General features: G+C 48.7%; 1 protein-coding gene across 5 annotated transcripts in view; it reads left to right on the plus strand.

Annotated features, from left to right (window-relative positions):
• DOCK3 (dedicator of cytokinesis 3) overlaps positions 1-19912 on the plus strand; it is a 595846-nt gene that overhangs the window by 567413 nt on the left and 8521 nt on the right. For all 5 annotated transcript variants that reach the window (XM_042929498.1, XM_042929501.1, XM_042929500.1 and 2 more), the window contains 12 exons: positions 2169-2255; positions 3642-3746; positions 7609-7750; positions 8784-8950; positions 9094-9180; positions 9659-9838; positions 10473-10556; positions 10679-10795; positions 12743-12864; positions 14139-14277; positions 14801-14948; positions 18718-18836. In XM_042929498.1, the coding sequence (XP_042785432.1) occupies positions 2169-2255; positions 3642-3746; positions 7609-7750; positions 8784-8950; positions 9094-9180; positions 9659-9838; positions 10473-10556; positions 10679-10795; positions 12743-12864; positions 14139-14277; positions 14801-14948; positions 18718-18836 (1497 nt within the window). The remainder of the gene's footprint in view (positions 1-2168; positions 2256-3641; positions 3747-7608; positions 7751-8783; positions 8951-9093; positions 9181-9658; positions 9839-10472; positions 10557-10678; positions 10796-12742; positions 12865-14138; positions 14278-14800; positions 14949-18717; positions 18837-19912) is intronic.

Raw genomic sequence — 19912 nt, forward strand, 5'->3', positions numbered from 1 at the left:
TTATCACCTAAATGAGCAATTCCCCATGGGGAGCTCTTGGCAAGCTGGCCACAGGTCTGTGCACAGCTCAGCTGCTTAGCCGGCCCCCATGGAGCTGCCTGCCAGGCAGACCCTATTGAGGATCCTTGGCTAAAACCTGCCCAAGTAGCACTTGGAGCCGGAAGGGGAGCTGACATGTGCCCCTCAAAAGGGGTATAATATGGGGGTATAAAAGGTTTCCTAGCTCACTGGGGCAGAGGCATTGTATTGGCTCAGGGAGCCAGGGTCTATTTAAAAATTCCCTTTGGTTTGTTTCAATATTTTTAATTGGCCCTGTGGTTTCAATCCATATGACATTAATTCTTTCAAAGGATAGAAATAATCTGCTCTTTTTGAGAAACACAGTCCCAGATGACATAGCGTTGTCCTTCTCCTTGATGCTATTTCAAATAGTATTTTTTAAAAATATAGTTCTTACTATTAAAACATTCATGTTGAAATATGACTAGGTGAAATTATACGATGTCTGAGATTTGCTTCAAAAACTCTGGGGGGCAGTAAGTGGTTGGGGTATGAATGATACAAGACTGGCAATGAGTTGCCAATGACAACTAGTCATTGTTGAGGCTGGGTGATGAGTACCTAGGGGTTCATTCGTCTCTTTTTCTATATGCTTAAAATGTCCTATAATAAAAATTTTTTAATTAGCATTTAGAAGTTGGCAAGAAGAGCCTGGCTGAAATATCAAGTAAACCAGTGATTCCCAGTCTAACAAAAGAAAGCACTATATAAAAAGCAGGGGAAATGGGCAGTACTAGCCCTTAGTGAAGACCCCTTAAGCCCTCCACAGGCACCTGTTATATGGGCCTGTAACTGTAACAGGGGCCACACCACAGAGACAGCCTGGGACCTCACTAGGCAAGGATCATCTGAAACCTTCTTTGAGATTTGAATATTTCTATAAAGGAAGTTGTCAGGCCTACTACTAAGTCCTTAGGTAACCACTTTCTGCTTGGTTTTTTTAATTGTTTCTGAGCTTCAGTGATCTTAATTCAAAACTCATTGTTTCTGGAGTTCCTGTGTGGCACAGTCGGTTAAGCATCTGACTTTGGCTCAGATCATGATTTCATGGTTTGTGGGTTCGGGCCCCACATCGGGCTCTGTGCAGACAGCTCAGAGCCTAGAGCCTGCTTCAGATTCTGTGTCTCCCTTTCTGTCCCTCCCTCACTCACACTCTGTCTCTCTCTTTCCCAATAATAAATAAACATTTAAGAAAAAATTTAAGTCATTGTTTCTGCCCAGGTGTCCATTGACAGATGAATGGATAAAGAAGAGGTGGTATATATATATACAATGGAATATTAGCCATAAAAAAGTGAAATCTTGCCATTTGCGACAACACAGAGTTAGAGAGTATTATGCTAAGCAAAATAAGTCAGAGAAAGACAAATATCATATGATCTCACTCATACGTGGAATTTAAAAAACAAAACAAACAGGCAAAGGGAAAAAGAGAGACAAACCAAGAAACAAACTCTTAACTATAGAGAACAAACGGATGGTACCAGAGGGGAGGTGGGTGGGGAGATGGGTGAAATAGGTGATGGGGATTAAGGAGTGCACTTGCTGTGATGAGCACTGGGTGTTATATGGAAGCATGGAATCACTATATTGTACACCAGAATCTAATATTACATTGTATGTTAACTAACTGGAATTTAAATAAAAGCAAAAGTCATTGCTTCCTTCATTAACTTACTAAATAAATCTTTATTATCTGCTCATGCCTGGAACTGGTCTAGGCTCTGAGGGTAAAGTAAAACAGGGTTCCTGCCCTCATGTAGTTTATCATCTATTGAGATTAATATAACAAAAAAGTAAATACCTTTAAAGATAACTTGGGAGTACTGAAACAGACAATGGCTGGGGAAGTTCCTGTCCTTGATGAGGTGGTCAGGAAATGGCCTTTTGGAGATAGAGACATTTGAGGAGAAACCTAAAAGCGACAACCTTGAGCTAGAAAGCCAGAGCACTGTGTGTTGTGCTCCACAGACTCATCTTGAGCAGATGTTCTTTGTGACAGATGAGTTGCAGGGGGCCTTTGGTTGTGCCCTCTAATGTATTTGATGAGTCTAGGCCATTCTGAGGATGTCTGAGGTGCTGAAGCCTTGTTCCTATTTCCAACACAGAGCTGGGAGTTTGGAATCCCACTGTGCAGGGAGCTGGCATGTCAATACGAGAGCCTCTACGATTATCAGAGCCTCAGCTGGATTCGGGTGAGCTTTGTCTCTTCCCCCAACCCAACCCTGACTGGAGGTACTAGCATTGTCCTGGCATCCGTTTCTGAGTGAGCATTCACTGCAGGTCTAGCCCTTGCTTTAGTGCTGTGGATGTACAGGAGAAGCAGAGGCCAAGGTTCCTACCCTTGAGATATTTGCAGTCTGACTGGGGAACTAAAACACACACCTGACAAATGATTATATGATCCAGACCCCAAGGGCCACTGGTGCTGGGGGAAGGGAGAAGCAGCATATGCAGGATAAGAAGGGGGAGTTCACGGAAGAGATGGCAGCTCACCTTCACAAAGAAGCTTCACCTAAAATGATTTTGCTCAGGGATGTTTCATATGAAAACTTTATAAGATCTTTCCCTGCTTTGGCTTGTGGTCACTTTCAAACACCTTGTTCTTATTCCCTTCTTTGATGCAAAATATTCAAAAATTAAGTGAAATGTCCCATGGACTTTGAAGGTCTCCACCAGATTTTCCTGGCTGCTGGTGCTGGATTCTGAGCCATAACAGCTACAAACTTCAATAGCAAAGAGAAGCCAGCAGTGTCAGCTTACCCTCCTCCTGCACCCTCTGCAGCATGGCCAGCTGTGCCACGTTCCCTGATCCAAATGGATATTTGGATCTTTGTAATAGATGTAGTTCTCTAGAAGTAGCTTCTTGACTGGTCTTTGGAGGCCACTGCTCCTCAGCAAGCTGGCTTGATTTAGTGTGTTACAACTATCTTCCCAGTCAAAATTCAGTGAGTTTTTCTGAATGTGAAGCCAGGTCAGCCAATACTAAGAAACTTACTGATGTTGGTAATGCCAGAAATCATAGATATTGGTTCAACTTTCAAAGTTTAAAATCTCCTAAATTGGAACCAGTACCAGTGTTGCTGGCAACTGAGACTTTTTCACTGTGATTATTAGCATCTTTAGTCCGATGATAGATGAGCAAGAGCAGTGCAGTTAGACTGATGGAAAATGGTGCTGAGAATAGCTGTTTGCCACCAATTAACTAACATGAGCTAGAAGTCATTTGGCGTAATGAGTATCAGTCAAAACCAGAAATCCCTGGGCAAAAAAAAATTCATGTTAAACCTGTGCCCCCTGAAAGTTCAGGAAGCCTGGATCTGTATCAGGTTGGGCCCACCCACTGGGTAGGACATTATGAGCACTGGGCTGCTGTCCCCACCCTACCATCAGAGGATGATGGAAGAGGAGGGTTTCCTCTTCCATTATGAGGCAACCTGGGGAGATGCTGACCATGGCTAGGGGCTCACTTCTCACACAGTCTTTCCAAAAGACAGTGTCTACTTGGACCTGGGAGAACTTGCTTTGGACACCAGTAGCAGTCAGGCCAACCTAAAGGCAGCTGCCTTTCTTGTTCACAGAAAATGGAGGCCAGCTACTATGACAACATCATGGAGCAGCAACGCCTGGAGCCTGAGTTCTTTCGAGTTGGCTTCTATGGCAGGAAGTTTCCTTTCTTCCTTCGGGTGAGTCCATTCAGGTAGTCACAAGAACTTATATTTTACACAGTAATTCATTTATAACCTGTTTTTTATCTTTTCCCCTGTTCTACTGAATACTACTTTTTGAAGGACTAACTAGTCAACAAAAAGCTTTTGGTTTTACTTGATTGGACTGGCTCCCAACTTTAGATTTTGTTTTACTCTGCTGTACTATTTTGTAGCTACCTAGAATATACAAGGGTGACTTTCTTACCAAATCAACCAAATTCCTGCAGGAAATGACCAGGGTCTGAGAATGTCCCATAGGTATGTCTAGAAGCCTTCCAATTTATAGTTCCAATGCCTGTAATTCTCCATTGTGACTATTTTTAGCCAAATAGGACACCAGTACAACCCTGACCTAAACAGGATGCTGGCCTGTTGGGTTTTGTCATTTAAGATGATGGCTCTACACCAGGCTGCACTGTATGCTCTGTGGCCAGGATCGAGAACCTGTTGATTTCAGAGAAGCTTGTGAGCTGTCAAATGGGATCTGGCTATGGAAAGCCTTTTATTGGCAGCCAGTTTTCTATCCCCGGATGGTGAAAGCCATTTCTCCCACCTGGAAGGCTGAGGTGGGATACCAACAGAGAAGGAATGACTGACTATAGACATACTGACACCAGCTGAACAGTTGTGATTCTCTTCTTTATTCCACATAAGCCAGAGGCTCCAGGAAATGTCAGTCTGGGCTTGTAGGCTACAGCCGGTAGGGATTCATCATTCTCAGGGGACCTAAAAGAAGCTGTGCTGATGAAGGGGCCTTGGGCTGCAGTTGGGACCTAACACTAGCTCTGACTGTCCCCAGTCCCAATATCTTACTAATGTTCCATGTTTACAAGTCTCAACCAGCAGCTGGGAAAGTTCATAGAATCCCTTTGATATGTTTGGGATCCTGTCTTATTGGAAAAATTCCTTTCGTCAGTGAGCAATGATGAGCTTGGTATCACATCACAGGTCAGTTGGGCTTAGTGGCTCCTTTAAAAAAAAAAAAAGCCAGGGGCGCCTGGGTGGCTTGGTTGGTTAAGCGTCCGACTTTGGCTCAGGTCATGATCTCACCATCCGTGAGTTCAAGCCCCGCGTTGGGCTCTGTGCTGACCGCTCAGAGCCTGCAGCCTGTTTCAGATTCTGTGTCTCCCTCTCTCTCTGCCCCTCCCCCGTTCATGCTCTGTCTCTCTCTGTCTCAAAAATAAATAAACGTTAAAAAAATTTAAAAAAAAAGAAAAAAAGAAAAAAGCCAGTCTGCTAGCAAGAGTCCAGGCTAACCACATTTTAGGTGGTAAGGCAGGTCAACTTTCACATTTCCTAGGCAGTAATCATTCTAGGTGAAAAAGAAAATTGACTTCTGCAGGAACTAGTAACACTGACAGGGCTAGCAAGTACACTGCGCCTAATTGTGACCCGCAGGAAGGCTCCAATTCCAGTCCACAGGAATGTTTCTAGCAGCAGAATGTGAATGAGGAGAGGGTCTCCTCAGGAGGACCAGACTTGACTTGTTCACTCTCTAGGGACCATCCACTTCAGGCATCTCAGAAGTGGCATATTTGCTGCCCCCACCAGCAGAGATTATACAAAAGCAATGGAAGTAGAGGTCAGCAGAAGAGAAAGAAGGAATTACACAAGAATAAGAAACCAAAAGCATCTCTATAAAGTCCTTAGACAAACTAATGATTCTGGCCTTGTAACTTCTTTCTCATTTTGTCTTTGCAAAGTACGCTTTATTATTATTTTATTCTCCTTGTTTAGTCCCACAATTTGTATATCATAAACCAGATTGTACTCTAAAACATCATTATTTTGGATACTACAAAATCAGGCCCTTGGTATCCTCATTTCTTTCCCCTTCAAACAGGAGTTCTCCATCGTGGTTTGCCCTGGCTTCCACCACTCATGCTTATGTCACAGGGTATGTCAGTGTCTCAGGGTACTCAGAGCTTTCTGACAAGTAAGACCTGGCATAGAACCTGCATCTGAGCCATCCAAATAATGCTTGCAGGTGACAGTCTGAATGTTCAAATGTGGTTTCAGCAGTGCCAGTAAGGGAGGAAGAATAACAATCGGTGGTAGGAAATGTCACCCATCAGTCCATCTCTGTCTCCACACAAGGGGCATTCCCTAGGAGCTGTGTTTCCTGCATGCAGATCTGCCTGGCCTAGCCACATGCTGCCTTCCCTTCCCTCCACTGCTCAGTTCATCTCTGGCAAATGTAGTAAGTCCCAGTAGAGGTAGCTGTTTGCCTGGTAAATGGCAAGGACAAAGTACAAAGCAGCAGCAGCCAGATCTGTCTCATGTGAGGATGCTGGGTATCCTCAACTTGAAACTGACAACCAGCATCAAGGTCAACGCTATGTGCCTTCCTCCTGCTGGGCCTTCCCCAGAAGGCTAGGCTACTCCCTCACCTTCCTTGAACACATAGGCCATCTATTACTTTAGCTCTATCAGCTTGGTTTCCCTGGACCATCTGCCTCTCTTGCTTTGCAAATGTGATTATCTACTAATCTGCACAGGGACAGGAAAACATCCAGCCTTCCCTTCTTGGGGGAATTTCTGTTTCTCTTTATTTGACCCAGGAACAGATACTGGTGAGGGTTGTACATTTCTGAGTTGATATGAAAAGACCAATTCTTTACAATTATCTTCTTTGTCAGTTCTGCTTATCAAGCAATGGACTTAGAAATGTCTCTTGTCCTTTAACTATTGGTCTGTTCACTGGAGAGGCCAGCCTGCTCCTCCTGACCGTGACTTCCCTTCTGGTATTGTTTTTCCATTCTGATTCATCCAGACATGTAGCCCAGCCTTAGCTGAGTTCTTCTATAGTAAGAGGAGAGGTGAAAAGGGGGCAGAAATTCTGTTCCAAAAGGTGTGAAGTCCTCCAGGACCTGGCCTATAATCATCCCTGTACCAGTAACCATATGGCTGGCCCTGTGGAACTTCTTTCTTTTCCTCTGAAGACATGCCAGGAGGGGCTGCCAGTGCCTGATGCAACTTTGTCAAAGAGGATCTAGTGAGGTAGTTGGGCAGGCAGACATATATCACCAGAGGGCTGGAGAAGTGTTCCATTCACTCGTGACCAGCTGTGAGGGAGGCATACCAGGGTTGAGGGGGCCCTGTTATTACTGCAGCCCACTAGAAGAAAAACTGAGACCTAACCCAAACCAAATATGGTATTAACAGGGTTTAAGAAATGTGTAGTTAGGATGATGTCTATTTGTTCTGCTGACATAATTGCAAAGGAATTTACTGCCCATATAGTAAATAATTACTGAATACCTACTGGACACTGAATAATGTTTGGACTGTTTGTTCCCACTAACCAAAGTGGCCCTTCAAAAGCATGCACTTGGTCACCCCCCTGTTAAGATTTATTTGGTGGCACCCCTGGAGATCATTCCTTGCAGGCATCTTCCTCACCCTCCCACCTCTCCACACACAACCTTTTCCTGTACAGGCTGTTGCTGCCCTGGTTGTCACTGTGCCCACATAGAGTACCTTCCCCACTCCTCCCTCAGAGCTGCCCAGGTGGGCCTTTTAGGACTCTTCTCAGGCATGGCCTTTTCTAAAATCCCACCCTTCACCTCTCAACCCTTCCTGGGTAAGGCGCCCTCCCTCCTTTGCTTCCTGCAACTTGTACCCTGCCTCCCAGCTGCCACATCACAGTGCAAGTCTCCCTTTTTCTGTCCCTCTCCCTTCTGGATCATCATTTCCCTTTGGGCAGAGTCTGAGTGCTATGCCCCATGCCTGTCACAGGGGCTCCTAGGACATGCTTGTGACACAAGTAGCTATTGACACCCATGTGGAGGTGGGGGCTGTGGGCAAGACATAGAGCATGCTCTCTTGTTTGTGGCAGAACAAAGAATACGTGTGCCGGGGCCATGACTACGAGAGGCTGGAGGCCTTCCAGCAGAGGATGCTCAGCGAGTTCCCACAGGCGGTCGCCATGCAGCACCCCAACCACCCCGACGATGCCATCCTGCAGTGTGATGCCCAGTGTATCTTTCTATGCTTGGCGGGGGAAGGCGGGCTGGGGTCCTGGGAGGTGAGGCCCACCCAGTCAGCTGCCCCTATGCTATGTTGTTGGTCTTACAGGCTAAGTTACCCATAAGTCCTGAACAGAATATGTCCTCATCACTGAACCCACACTTAGCAGGACCCTCATGCAGCCTCGTACAGAAGAAGCATGGCATGCCCTTAGCTGTGGGTGCCTGAAGCAGGGCTTCTGCGGGACCTTCATCCCTCAGGCTGGGCTGCTACCATCACCTAAGTCCCTACCTGGCCCTGTGAAGGACCTGCCTAGGCATCCAGAAGCAGGCACTGTACAGGGTAATTGGGGATCCCACCAGAACTCTTGCCACAGGGATAACTACCATTTCTATCCCCTGCTCCACTCCTGTGTGCATCTGTTATTATCCCTAGTCTTTGTCAGGAGGACTGAGGTACAGCCCTGGGAGTGGGTGTGGAGGGTACGGGGAAGGAGATGGAGAGTGTCTGTGTTTTTAGTGGTACTTGGAAGTGTGGATACAAATACTGGCCTCCCCCTCATCCCCCTCACACAGCTTCCTTGGAGACCTCATGAGAGTCACCACTGTATAAGCTTGTTCCAGGGAGGGAGAACAGGTGGACTCCCATGTTATCTCTCTACAAAGACCCCAAATAGTATTCTTATTAAAAGATTGTTCTGCAGTAAATACAGTTTACCTACATTGGGCAGGCTTAGGCCTTTGCAACTTTCTTGCTCCTGTGGTGTGGCCACCTGCATTCTTCTGACCCCTTTCCCTTCTTTCTTGGCTGTTGACATCTCACCTTGGCTGAGTGCTCAGAAGGCTCAATGCTAGAGCGGGAAGAGGGTGCAGATAGGGAAATCTGATCTAACTGTGCCTGAGTCTGTGCAAGGGTCCTGCTCCTTGCTGCTGCCAGGAGGGAACAGGGGCTATGGGGCTCTTTTCTCCTTTGGGTGATGACAGGGGTCAGTATTCAGATCCATCCCTTGGGCAAGTCTGGGTTTCCCCTTCACTTCCTGCCCAGACTTGCAGATCTATGCGGTGACACCCATTCCAGATTATGTGGATGTCCTGCAAATGGATAGGGTCCCAGATCGCGTCAAGAGCTTCTACCGTGTCAACAATGTGAGGAAGTTCCGGTACGACAGGCCTTTTCACAAAGGCCCCAAGGACAAGGAGAATGAATTCAAGGTGAACAACAGTGGGAAAGTAGGGGCAGTGGGGCCAGGGGCAAGCCCCACTTTCTCAGGATCTTGTCCCTGTCTCATCCCTCAAGCAGGCAGGTGTGGAAGAAATTGCTTAATGGCCTGTCCCTGTCTGTGCCATCCTTACAGAGCCTGTGGATCGAGCGTACCACACTGACCCTCACCCACAGCTTGCCTGGCATCTCTCGGTGGTTTGAAGTGGAGAGGAGGGAACTGGTGAGACACGTTTTGGATGGGGCTGATCTTCACAGCTGCTCCCTCAGCCCTGGCTCTGGGGACCTTTCTCTAAGGACCAAAGACAGAAAGAGATCTTCGGCCACCTGCCTGGCCTGGACTGCCACAGGCCAGTCCTGTGTCAGAAGCTTTGTACATCTTCTCCCTTTTAATCCTGACAACACCAGGGGAGCAGATATTTTTAATCTCCCAATTTACAAATGTGGAAACTATTCTCTGAGGTTCAGGAAGTCAGAGCTCTCTGACTTCAAAACCGATGTTCTTCACTCTTTACTATACTTCTAAGTGCCAAAAAATCAGAAGAGAACATTTGAAAGGGGTCAGGGAGTCTTAAGTCCACAGGAACAAGGGTGAGAATCAGCATCACTGGCCTTAGATCCCTGTTCTCAGGATCATTATGAAGAAGGGGTTGTCATCATGTCTGGGACAACATTGTGTGCCCTGTGCCCTGTGCCCTCAGGTGGAGGTGAGCCCTCTGGAGAATGCCATCCAAGTGGTTGAGAACAAGAACCAGGAACTACGGGCCCTGATTAGCCAGTATCAACACAGACAGGCACACGGCAACATCAATCTGCTCAGCATGTGCCTGAATGGCGTCATCGATGCCGCTGTCAATGGAGGTGTCGCAAGATACCAAGAGGTGAGCTGGGCCCTGGACCAAACCCACAACAGGCAGCCTTGCTGAGAAGGTGGTTCTCAGGCTCCTCTCCTTGAGGCCCCAGCCTTCTAGGGCAGCCTTCCCAGCTAGCCCTCCCCTAGCTGTGCCTCAGCCGACTGGAGGATGGTCCCGGGCATGAGGCTCACTACCACTCCTCGTTTCTGTGGCATGGCTCTCCTATGGGACCGTCTCTTCTTTTTTATTCTCTGAACTCTGACAGATGAGTAATCCATCTGATTTGGGAAGGATGTTAAATGGCCTCCAAGAGGAGCCCTGGAGCCCAGCCCTTCACAAGAAGCAAGTTGTGGGTGGCTAAGAGACTGAGCCCTACACCCTGGCCACCAGCCCTACCTGCCCTACCCAGACCATCAAAGCTCTGTGAGGGACTGGGACCAGTACCCAGGCTTAGATTATTTGACCACCTTCAGTCCTTCTTAGATGCAAAAAAGCACACCTCCGATTGCAGGAGGTCCAAGCAGGCCAGGCTGGAGATGGTGTGTGTACCTGTGAGGAGTCGGGACCTTCCTTTCAAATGGTACCTTAGACTTACACTTCCTGGGTCCCCTCTAAGGGGTAGTCCTGGGAAGTCTTCCTGATTGAGCCTTTCCTTTCTCAGGCCTTCTTTGACAAAGATTATATTGCCAAGCACCCAGGAGATGCAGAGAAGATCACCCAGCTCAAGGAGCTCATGCAGGAGCAGGTATGTCTTACAGGGCTTAGAGGCCAGTGGCCACAAGGGAAAAGCTATGCACCACAGGATGGCTGCAGTTGTCAAGGTCCACTCCCTGACTTGCAGAGTGGCCTTATCTGTCACCCTAATAGGTCCATGTCCTTGGAGTTGGGCTCGCAGTTCATGAGAAGTTTGTGCACCCAGAGATGCGCCCTCTGCATAAGAAGCTAATTGATCAGTTCCAGATGATGCGGGCCAGCCTCTACCATGTAAGCTGATCCCTGTCATGCCCCTGCTGCCATAGAACCAGATGCCATTCCCTGCAGACTGTGCAACAAGCCAAAGGAAAGGGTGGGGGGAATGTGAAGGAAAAGCTGTCCCCACCACAGAGGGGCAAGAGGCAGAGGTGAGTGTTCTATCCAGGGGAAGGATGCCCAGGATCCCCTCACTCACTCCCATCCCTGAGGAGGAGTCAGATTCAAGGGCAAAGAATGTTTTTCAAGGTACTGTGCTGGTGAAGAGAGGTTTTCACATGAGGAAGAAAAGAGCTAAATTATGTGATCCACATGTAGATATCTCTTTGGAGATATTTTTCATCCCAAGAACCTACAGAGGTAAGACATAGCTTGAGCCAGCCCTCTCTCCCCTTCTCCCTCTTTCCCCTCTTTCCCTTGCCATCTTCATGCCCTCTTGCTCCAGAAGTTCTCCCGACTCTGACCTGGCTCTTGGGCTTCAACAGCAGGGTTGGCCCAAAGACGGATTCACACAAGCAAAAGCAGAGCCTGTATTCCAGGACTAGTTTCCCCTCAGCAGTCTCGCAGGGAATGCTGCCTGGCAGAGAACAGGGCCCAGGTGGTCTTGAAACCCCTGTTTATGTGCCCTCACCCCATTTTCAACAATAAAGCTGACTCCAGGTGTTTCAAGAGAAACCTATCTGCTAAATAGTCTGGCTGCCAGATCTCAAGAGGTGTGAACCTTATTATCTGCGACAAGGAAAATAGAGCTGTTTGGTGTTAGGCAAGGCCATCTCGGACAAGAGGCTCCTCTTCAGGGATGATCACTGGCCCTAGAGAGGCTGGACCACTCAGACTCAGTGGCCTAACCTGTTGGGGTTGACTTGCCTTGTTCTTGATGCTGGTGGCCCCCAGTGCATGTCTCAACCATTCCTGCCCAGTTGTAGATAGCATGGACTCCAAAAAGAGAAAAAGAATCTTGTCTGTAGTTTGAGAAGTGGGCACATTTTTCAGAGGAAAGACTATAGGGCCTGAAATTTCTCCTTTCTGTAATGATTTTCCCATGGTATTTCAGGGTGAAACATGCAGAGAAAGTGAAAGTCTTTTGTGTTTCTACCTTAAAATTAAAATATCCATTTAGTGAAGAACTTGGGTAGTGTCACTAAATCTAATGGGTATTCTATTACCGCTCATTCTTGGTTAGTCTCTGCTATGTGCGAACTTCCTCATCACCACAAGTGACCCAAGCAGGCTAGAGCCTGACCACTAGAACAGGAGGTGTACTCTGCCATGCAAGGCTGTTGGGTCACTTTAGCAAAGATCACAAAATACTCACCCGCATACATCAAGGTCTCCAGGACACACATGGAGGTGTCCTCTCCAGTTTACCCTTCTTTTTCATTTCATCGTGTTTTGGGAGAAGGGCATGGAAAACCTGCTGCTTCTTTAGGCCAAGCTCAGAAATATCCCCAGTAGGACTTAGGGCCCACATCAGGATTCTACATCGTTTGTCCCCATAAACTGTGTCACAGGCAACTTAACCCAGGACACTGAGAGTTGGGCCATTTAGCAGTCCAGTAAACCCAACCCCAGTCCTTACGTAAACTGACTGACAGCTGTTAATCAACTCCTCGTCTCCTGCTTCTCAGCTCTTAGTCCACTTATTCTATACCAAGAATGCCTCTTAACACACTCCTGTGAACTCAGAGCAACTTCAGCCTATTCCAGATGTGTTCTCTTAGTAGGATCAACCCAAGGCCTCTCAGCCTCTGGTCTAGACTCCAGTGCAGTTAGGAGAGTGTTTTAGTCATGAAGGGGCCATTGCCTAAAAGAAGTCAGCAATTCAGTTCTGCCAAAAGTATCTGATTTTTTTTCTTTTTACATTCTTCTTTTACATTTTTACCACTAGCCAGCCCTTCCCTCTCACCCCTTAATTACTTATTCATTGTTTACTCTGATGAAGGGACATTCATTTCTCAACAGGAGTTTCCAGGTTTGGACAAGCTAAGTCCTGCATGTTCAGGCACCAGCACCCCACGGGGAAATGTCCTAGCATCCCATAGTCCCATGAGCCCTGAGAGCATCAAGATGACCCACCGGCACAGGTACGGCCTTAGAGCTGGGGAGGGTCCCCTCCATGGAGGTAAGTCTGGATGTCAAAGGTCAGAGCAAGAAAGCTTGAAATAATAGGTGTGTGTATTCACTCACATACCCTCTGACCCATGCACACATCAAACACACAGCTCCTGCCATAGGACCCATGGTCACATCCAGTCATCCTGGGAGAGAGAGAAGTGTACATGGTACTGTGAGAACATAGAGGAGGGGGCATTTGGGGTAGGTCTTGAAGGGTAAGTAGAAGTTTGTGAGGCAGAAATGGGATGGGGTTAGGAGGGTGATAGAACAAGATCCAGACAAAGAGACTAACGTATGCAGGCATCTCAAGATGTGAACAAGCCAGCCTGGTCAGCCCTACCAGCAGAGTCTTGTGGCTGGAGTGCAGGATTCCAGGGCATGGAAGGGGGCTAGTTCCAGCTCTAAATGGGCCATGTTCATTCAGGCCTTTGGACTTGATCCCAAGGGGAATGAGGATCACCAGTCAGTTTAAGGGAGAGAACGACATGGTGATGTGGAAGCACATCAAGGTGTCCCTACTCTGAACTCAGGAGTCCTGGTCTGTCTGGGCTCAACTGAAGATACTCCAAGCCTCCAGGGCAGGAAGGCCAGATCAGAGGAGGAGCCAGGGAGAGGAGCCCCTTACTTGGGTTTGTTTTCCAATGTAAGTAGTAAGTCAGCACAGAGTGGGCCTCTATAAATAAGAAGGAATGAATGAAAAGGACTGCCTACTATTGATAGAGGAGGGTATTTTGATGAGCCTGTAACCACAGATGTGGAAGGAAGTCAACAGATGGTTCCTAGCCAGCTATTTTGACAGCTTCCTCATACCAGGAAGATACCCCTGGCCTAGGAGCCTAGGAGCAAATCCCAGCAGGGGGTGGCTACTGGCTCAGAGTAACATCGCATAGGAAGGGGACCTGGAATCCTTGACCTGATTGAGCATATCACTTTCATCCCTCCTAACTGAAAAACTACTTATATAATCAGATGGAGTGGCCATAAACCATTTAACTCCAAATAGAGACTTTGCCGGCCTACTATTGGCCCTGCCAGAACAGGGGCCCCTGAGCAGCAGGTAGGGATTCAGGACTGCCCCAGGCCTCAAATGGGTATAAGCATTAACTCTGAAACCCTCTAAACTAGTGTCATCTGAGGCTAGGGGTGACTGTTTCACACACACCCTTACACTGTCCCCTTACCACCTAGCAAGGTTTCTCAGCTCCCCGCCTGACTCCTCCCTATCTCCCACTCTTGTTCGCAGCCCCATGAACTTGATGGGCACAGGTCGCCATTCGTCATCCTCTCTCTCCTCACATGCATCTAGCGAAGCAGGAAACGTGGTGGTTCTGGGTGACAGCTCCATGGGCGAGGCTCCCGAGGATCTATACCACCATATGCAGGTACCAGAGCTGTCCAAGGAGTGTGGGCCAGAGCACCGTACCTGGAGGACTCGCCTCTCTGCTGGCTTATTTTGGTCTGAGGGCTCATACCCCTGCCTAGTTCTCTAGTTTCTGAAATCAGAATACCCAGAGCCAGTAAAACTGCCATCCCTCCGCTCCATCCCATGTCAATAAAGTTCCCAGGCATCATTTTCCAAGAAGGAAATCTAGCTTCAGTCATGATTGCTCTTAGAGATCCCATGGGAAAGGTCCTCTGCCAAATTGCCTTCCTTCCTGGCATTTCTGATGGCTAAGTCCTGCATCCTATATGGGCACCATCATTAGAATCGACCCAACAGCCCTGCTCCATGGGTGGTGAGGGTAACCTATAGTGCCAGCCACCATCCTGGCCCCCATCAGGACCCAGGGTACCTCATCAGACACTGGGTCTGGGCACCTCATGGCATGAAGAAGCCAACTCTGGGCCAGTCCTACAATCCTGGCCATTCAGACCTCTATCCTGCTGATTTTTCTCCCTTTGCAGCTCGCGTATCCCAACCCCAGGTACCAGGGCTCAATCACCAACGTCTCTGTTCTGTCCTCGTCCCAGGCAAGCCCTTCTTCCTCCAGCCTGAGTTCCACTCACTCAGCACCATCCCAGATGATTACCTCTGCCCCTTCCAGTGCCCGAGGTAAGGAGGGCAGGGCGCTGCTTGCAGAAGGGAGGAGAGGGCCTCATGAGCCCCACTTGTCCTCCTCTCATCTGTGGCTCTGTCTTTGAAAGCGGCCCTGTGACTTAGAGAATGTTCCCCTTTTAGCACTAAGGACTCAAGGGTTCCCAGCTCAGCAGTCTGTCTGGCTTCAGACCCTGCCCTGAGTAGCGGTTATAGCTATGCTACCACCGAGGTGGCTGGCTGTCGCATCTCCACCTCAGTAAGAGGACATGTGGCCCAGGAGAAAGCTCAGTTCTTTTCCATTGAAACATTTGCAAGAATAAAAATCAAAGTTAAGGCAACAATGAGTCTTATCTTGAGGAACTGAGCATGAATGCACAGTATGAAAATTAAATTTGAAGGCTAAACTTAACCCTGGAAAATATTATTCTAAAAAAGAACAGCAACCAAAAAGACCTTGTCAGCTAAGAAAGGCGTAATCAGGAGAGATGGCTCTGTGAAAATCTATTTACTTTGCCAGTTATTGCCTGATTTCGTATTCATTGGCTCAATATTGTTTTCTGAGCCAGCATCTTTTTCACAATCTGATCCTAGTTCTCAGTGAAATTTGATTCTCTGCCCTTTTAAGACAGAAGCATTTGCAGTGGAATGGAAATCAGCTATAGTGACTAGGATCTAGTGCTTCTCAGGGTGGCTGTGCAGGATGGCAACAGAAAGGAGTGGTCTGAGCTCACCAGGCGGTCACTGGCTATTGCTTCCAGGCTTGCAGTCTCTCATGAGCTTGCAGTCAGATGTCACCTGAGGCTGGAATCATCTAAAGGTTCAGCTAGGCTGCATATCCAAGATGGCAGCTGGAAGCTCAGCTGGGGCTGTCCACCAGAGTCACTTTGGAGGGTCTTTACTTGTACCTCGGGCTTCTCACAGCATGCAGCTGATTTTTCTCAGAACAGGCATTCTAAGGTACCCAGGCAGAGTTGCAAGGCTTCTTATTACCCAACCTTGGAAACCCATAATGGTCCTTTTGCCACATTCTGTCAACTAGTCAAGTCACTAAGGCCAACCTAGAGACCAAGGTGGGGAATGAGACTGCACCTCATCATGTGAAGAGTGGCATGTGTGTTTTTGAAGGGAAGGCATTGGTGGTTTCCATCTCTGGAGACAAGCTATCACAGGGGCCAAACTCCAGGATAGCATATAGAGAAAGGCTGACAGAAGCCCCTTCCCTTTCTGGAGTAGACATTAAGTACAAAAGTAAACATTCCCAAAGCTGGGAATGGTGATGAGTGCAGAGGCAACTAAGAAGGAGCAGGAATTCATTTCTAGGTTACACCATCCATGCAATCCATGTGCAGGCCTATCTGGAGAAAACCGTAGGCCAGTATGTAGCATACCAGAAGTAGGCCCTGTGAGAGAAGATGGAGAGAGATCTGGAATCACAGAAGAAGACTGCTTTTTCAGATAGATGTGGTAGATGAAGTAGGAGATGCACTGGGGGCATGGAGGGAAGGGAGAAGTCTGCTCTTTTTTCTGGTTGTTACGGGTAAAGGGAAGGCTTTTATGGAGAAGGTGTTCTGGAGAGTCCTTTGCATTGGAGTCCCCTCCCCCACACCCAAGAGTGGTCATGACACCAGTGGCCTACCTCACCAAGCCCATTGACACTCTCTGCTGTGGTCCCTGTTGAAATCTTCCAGAAGGCCTGCAAGGCACAGTCTAAACTCCTGTAAGTAGGCAGCTCCCCCTAATGGTCAAAAGACTGAGTGGAGCTAGGAAACCTGGAGATTCTGATTGATCCTCCTTGAATACCTCATGCTGGGACATAGCCTCCCTTGGGTTTACCAGACTACAACTCAAGCAGTTCAAAAGTCCTGTGACACCAAAGCCCTTGTGGTATATAAATGTTTTAATGAAAAGTAACCATCATTCTCTGCTACCATGGGATTGGCTGCCCAGGGCTGAGGGCAGTGAGAAAAGTGAGGTGGCAGAATTGGAAAACTTGGCAGTAGCACAAAGCACCTCTCTGTTATAGCACAAGAGGGGCCTCCATCACATGGATTCAAATCCTCAGCACAGCATCTGGGGCCTGCAGGCTACTGTCCCTCCATCCTAGCACCCCTGACATGTGTCAGCACATGGAGTATGCAGATGTGGGGTTGGCCTGGTGGGCCAGGCTGTGAGTTCTGTGAGATCAGGGACCATGGCCAGCCTGAGTCAGGCAGTGTGCCATGTTCCAACCACGTGCCTGGTGTGGAATGGGTGTTAGGTTGGAGTTTGATGTAACTGGATTGGTGTAAAGGTGCATGTCTCTTTCTGTGCACACTAAGTAAAAGGGTCCTGTCCAGAGCTGTGGCTGTCAGGGCTCAGGGAGCATTCAGTTTCTTGCTGGGAAGGCACTATAGAAATCATTGCAATTAGGAACTCTTTTCCATTTTTCTCTAAACAGCCATTACTGATTTTTATTATACTGACTTCTTCAAGGTATTTAAGGCTCATCTTCTTGGTCTAAAATGAGTACAAGAGGAATGTCACAGCTTCCTGGGGAAGCTGACTGCAGAGACCTATTTTAGTTGTGCTCTGACAGTGCTTTCATGGCATAGTCAAAGGAAGGCCCCAGGGACCCTGGGTTTCAAGAACACAGAGCCTCCAGAGCTGCAGGTTCACTTCTCAGATGGAGCCCTTGGACTCTCTAGCTTCACTAAGAGCACGCCACAGAGGGGTTTCAACCACTTGAGCCAGCCAGAGGCTGCCCATGGGCTAGTTTCTCATGGACATGCTGGTGTCTGGCACGAGTGGTACACGTCTGGAGGGCCTTCCAAATGATCCATTCCCAAAGAAAGTCAGAAAGCTGTTCTCTCTATTTCTGTGGAAGGTACCCTCAAGGACCATAGGCTGACAGGTTCCTGAAGACCTATAGCTGTGGCCTGCATTGATGGGGACTGGACCACCACATCTGCTGAGGTCTGGCCTCTGTAACAGCCCCTCAGGCCAGAGGATATCACCACAGAAGCCTCACAAAAGAAGAGCAGGAACCAAGTCAACTCAAGAGCCTGGCTTAAAGCCCCACAACTCCCAGACTAGCTCCCATATGACCCCCAAGTTCACTGAAGGGCAAGTCTCAGAGAGAGAAACTCTGGAGAGCCACCTGTATGTAGGGCCCTGGGCCCCCAGCCAGCCTGGCTCTGGAGCTATGGTAGGACAGCAAGGAAAGCAGAGGCCAGGCTCTGGAGGCCTCGAATATGGGAAGGAGAAGCCTTTGGGCAAAGGTGGTAGGGGGTCAGCTGAGAACAGGGCCAGTTGGTATCTGGAGACGGTAAGTGTGGGGAGACACAATGCGTCAAGTAAGAACCATGCCACTATGTTATCTCAGTGTCTCTGTCTCTGTGTGATGGCTCCATTGCAAGCTGGCCTGTGCCCATGGCTGGGCCCCCTGAAAGAGCCCAGCATCCAGGTCACCCCATATCCCAAGAGCGCTGGGTGCAGGGGGCCCTTTGGGGCCCAGCTCCTGTCCTCGGTTCTCATGATCTGCCTCTAAGCATCGTGAGGGGGCTCTATCAGTGGGCCTGCATTGCCCCAGTCTGCAGTATGCCCACCTCAGCTGGGACGTCAGGTGTGGCCCCACCACCATCTCACCAGCGGGCTCTGCTTCATTCCTCCTGTGCTTGCTGAGCTCATCCTCACCCCAGCTGCAAGGGGACACCTACCCTGGTTCCCTGGCCCCAAGGATGCTTGCCCACTGGGCCTTCCATCTGTGGCTTGTCATCTGTGCGTGATTGTTCTCACTTGGTTACAGGCTCTCCCTCTCTGCCAGATAAGTACCGCCACGCCCGGGAAATGATGTTGCTGCTGCCCACACACCGGGACCGCCCAAGCAGTGCCATGTATCCAGCAGCCATCCTGGAGAACGGACAGGTAGTGGACCCAGACTACTGACTGCCCTCTGCTGCAAGTATGGCGGCCTGGGCTGCCCTCATTGCATCTGCTAGGCTTTCTATATTGCCCTGTGTGCCTCCTTCATTCTGCCATAAGACCCTCAGAAGGCTGCTGGGTGCCCACTCTGGACAGGACTGCAGTGGCTCTGAGGATCAGCAATCCAGATGGAGTGGACCTGTAGGAAGAATGCTGGCGGGTTAGAGCCACAATTGCTTGTGTGGCTGTCCTTCTTGACAACCCATTGCTTGTACAGCTTCCTGGACTCCTTATCCATAAACAGTCTAGCAGAGGAACCTCATTCTTTCTTATCCTGAGAAGGCAGTGGTGGACATGGGTCTGGAGGATGGTCTTCCTCCCTGTGTGTGTGAAGGGCATCCTCACTGAGACAGACTCTGCCTCTTTCATCCATCCATCTATCTGAAGCCCCTCATTGCCTCTTGAGGCTACTCTCTCCACCATTTGCACAGCTCTCTGGATGTCCTACCTGGGGGCCTTGAACAAAGAGCTGTGGGGATTAACTACTTCCTCTGCCCAATCTGCCTGCCCTTCTATCAGAGTCCATGAAAATCACCTCCAAGCAACTGTTACCTAGTCCCAGAGTGCAAGGTGTTTCTCAGCTGTACTTCCTTGTGCCTGGTCAGCCCTGCCAGGTAGAGGGAGCAGGCCTGCTTGGCAGCTGCCCATCAGAACAGTGAGTCCTGTCCGTGACTTTCTAGGCTTGAGTGCTGCCCTTTGCCTTATCCACATTGCTAACTTGGGCCTGTGCAAGGATCTCCAGGAGGCCAAGCCTGCCAGTGCTGAGGGGTAGAGGGGTGCCTCAGTCCTTTCTGCCAATGGGTCTCCCTGTCAGGACAGAGGGATACAGTTAGATACCCTCAGGTGCCTATGTCCTTTTTCTTGGCCATGTACAAGACAGCTTGGAGCCCAGCCAGGCATTGTAGGGAGGTGCCTCCAATGTTGACATGGCAGCACTCAGAGCCAGATAGCGAGGGACAGTCTTCCTATGGCTGAGCATGATCGGTACCACTGCTTTGATTTCCCTGTCTTCTCTTAAT

The sequence above is a fragment of the Panthera leo genome, chromosome A2 (genome assembly GCF_018350215.1).
Source record: "Panthera leo isolate Ple1 chromosome A2, P.leo_Ple1_pat1.1, whole genome shotgun sequence".
Taxonomy (NCBI): Eukaryota; Metazoa; Chordata; class Mammalia; order Carnivora; family Felidae; genus Panthera; species Panthera leo.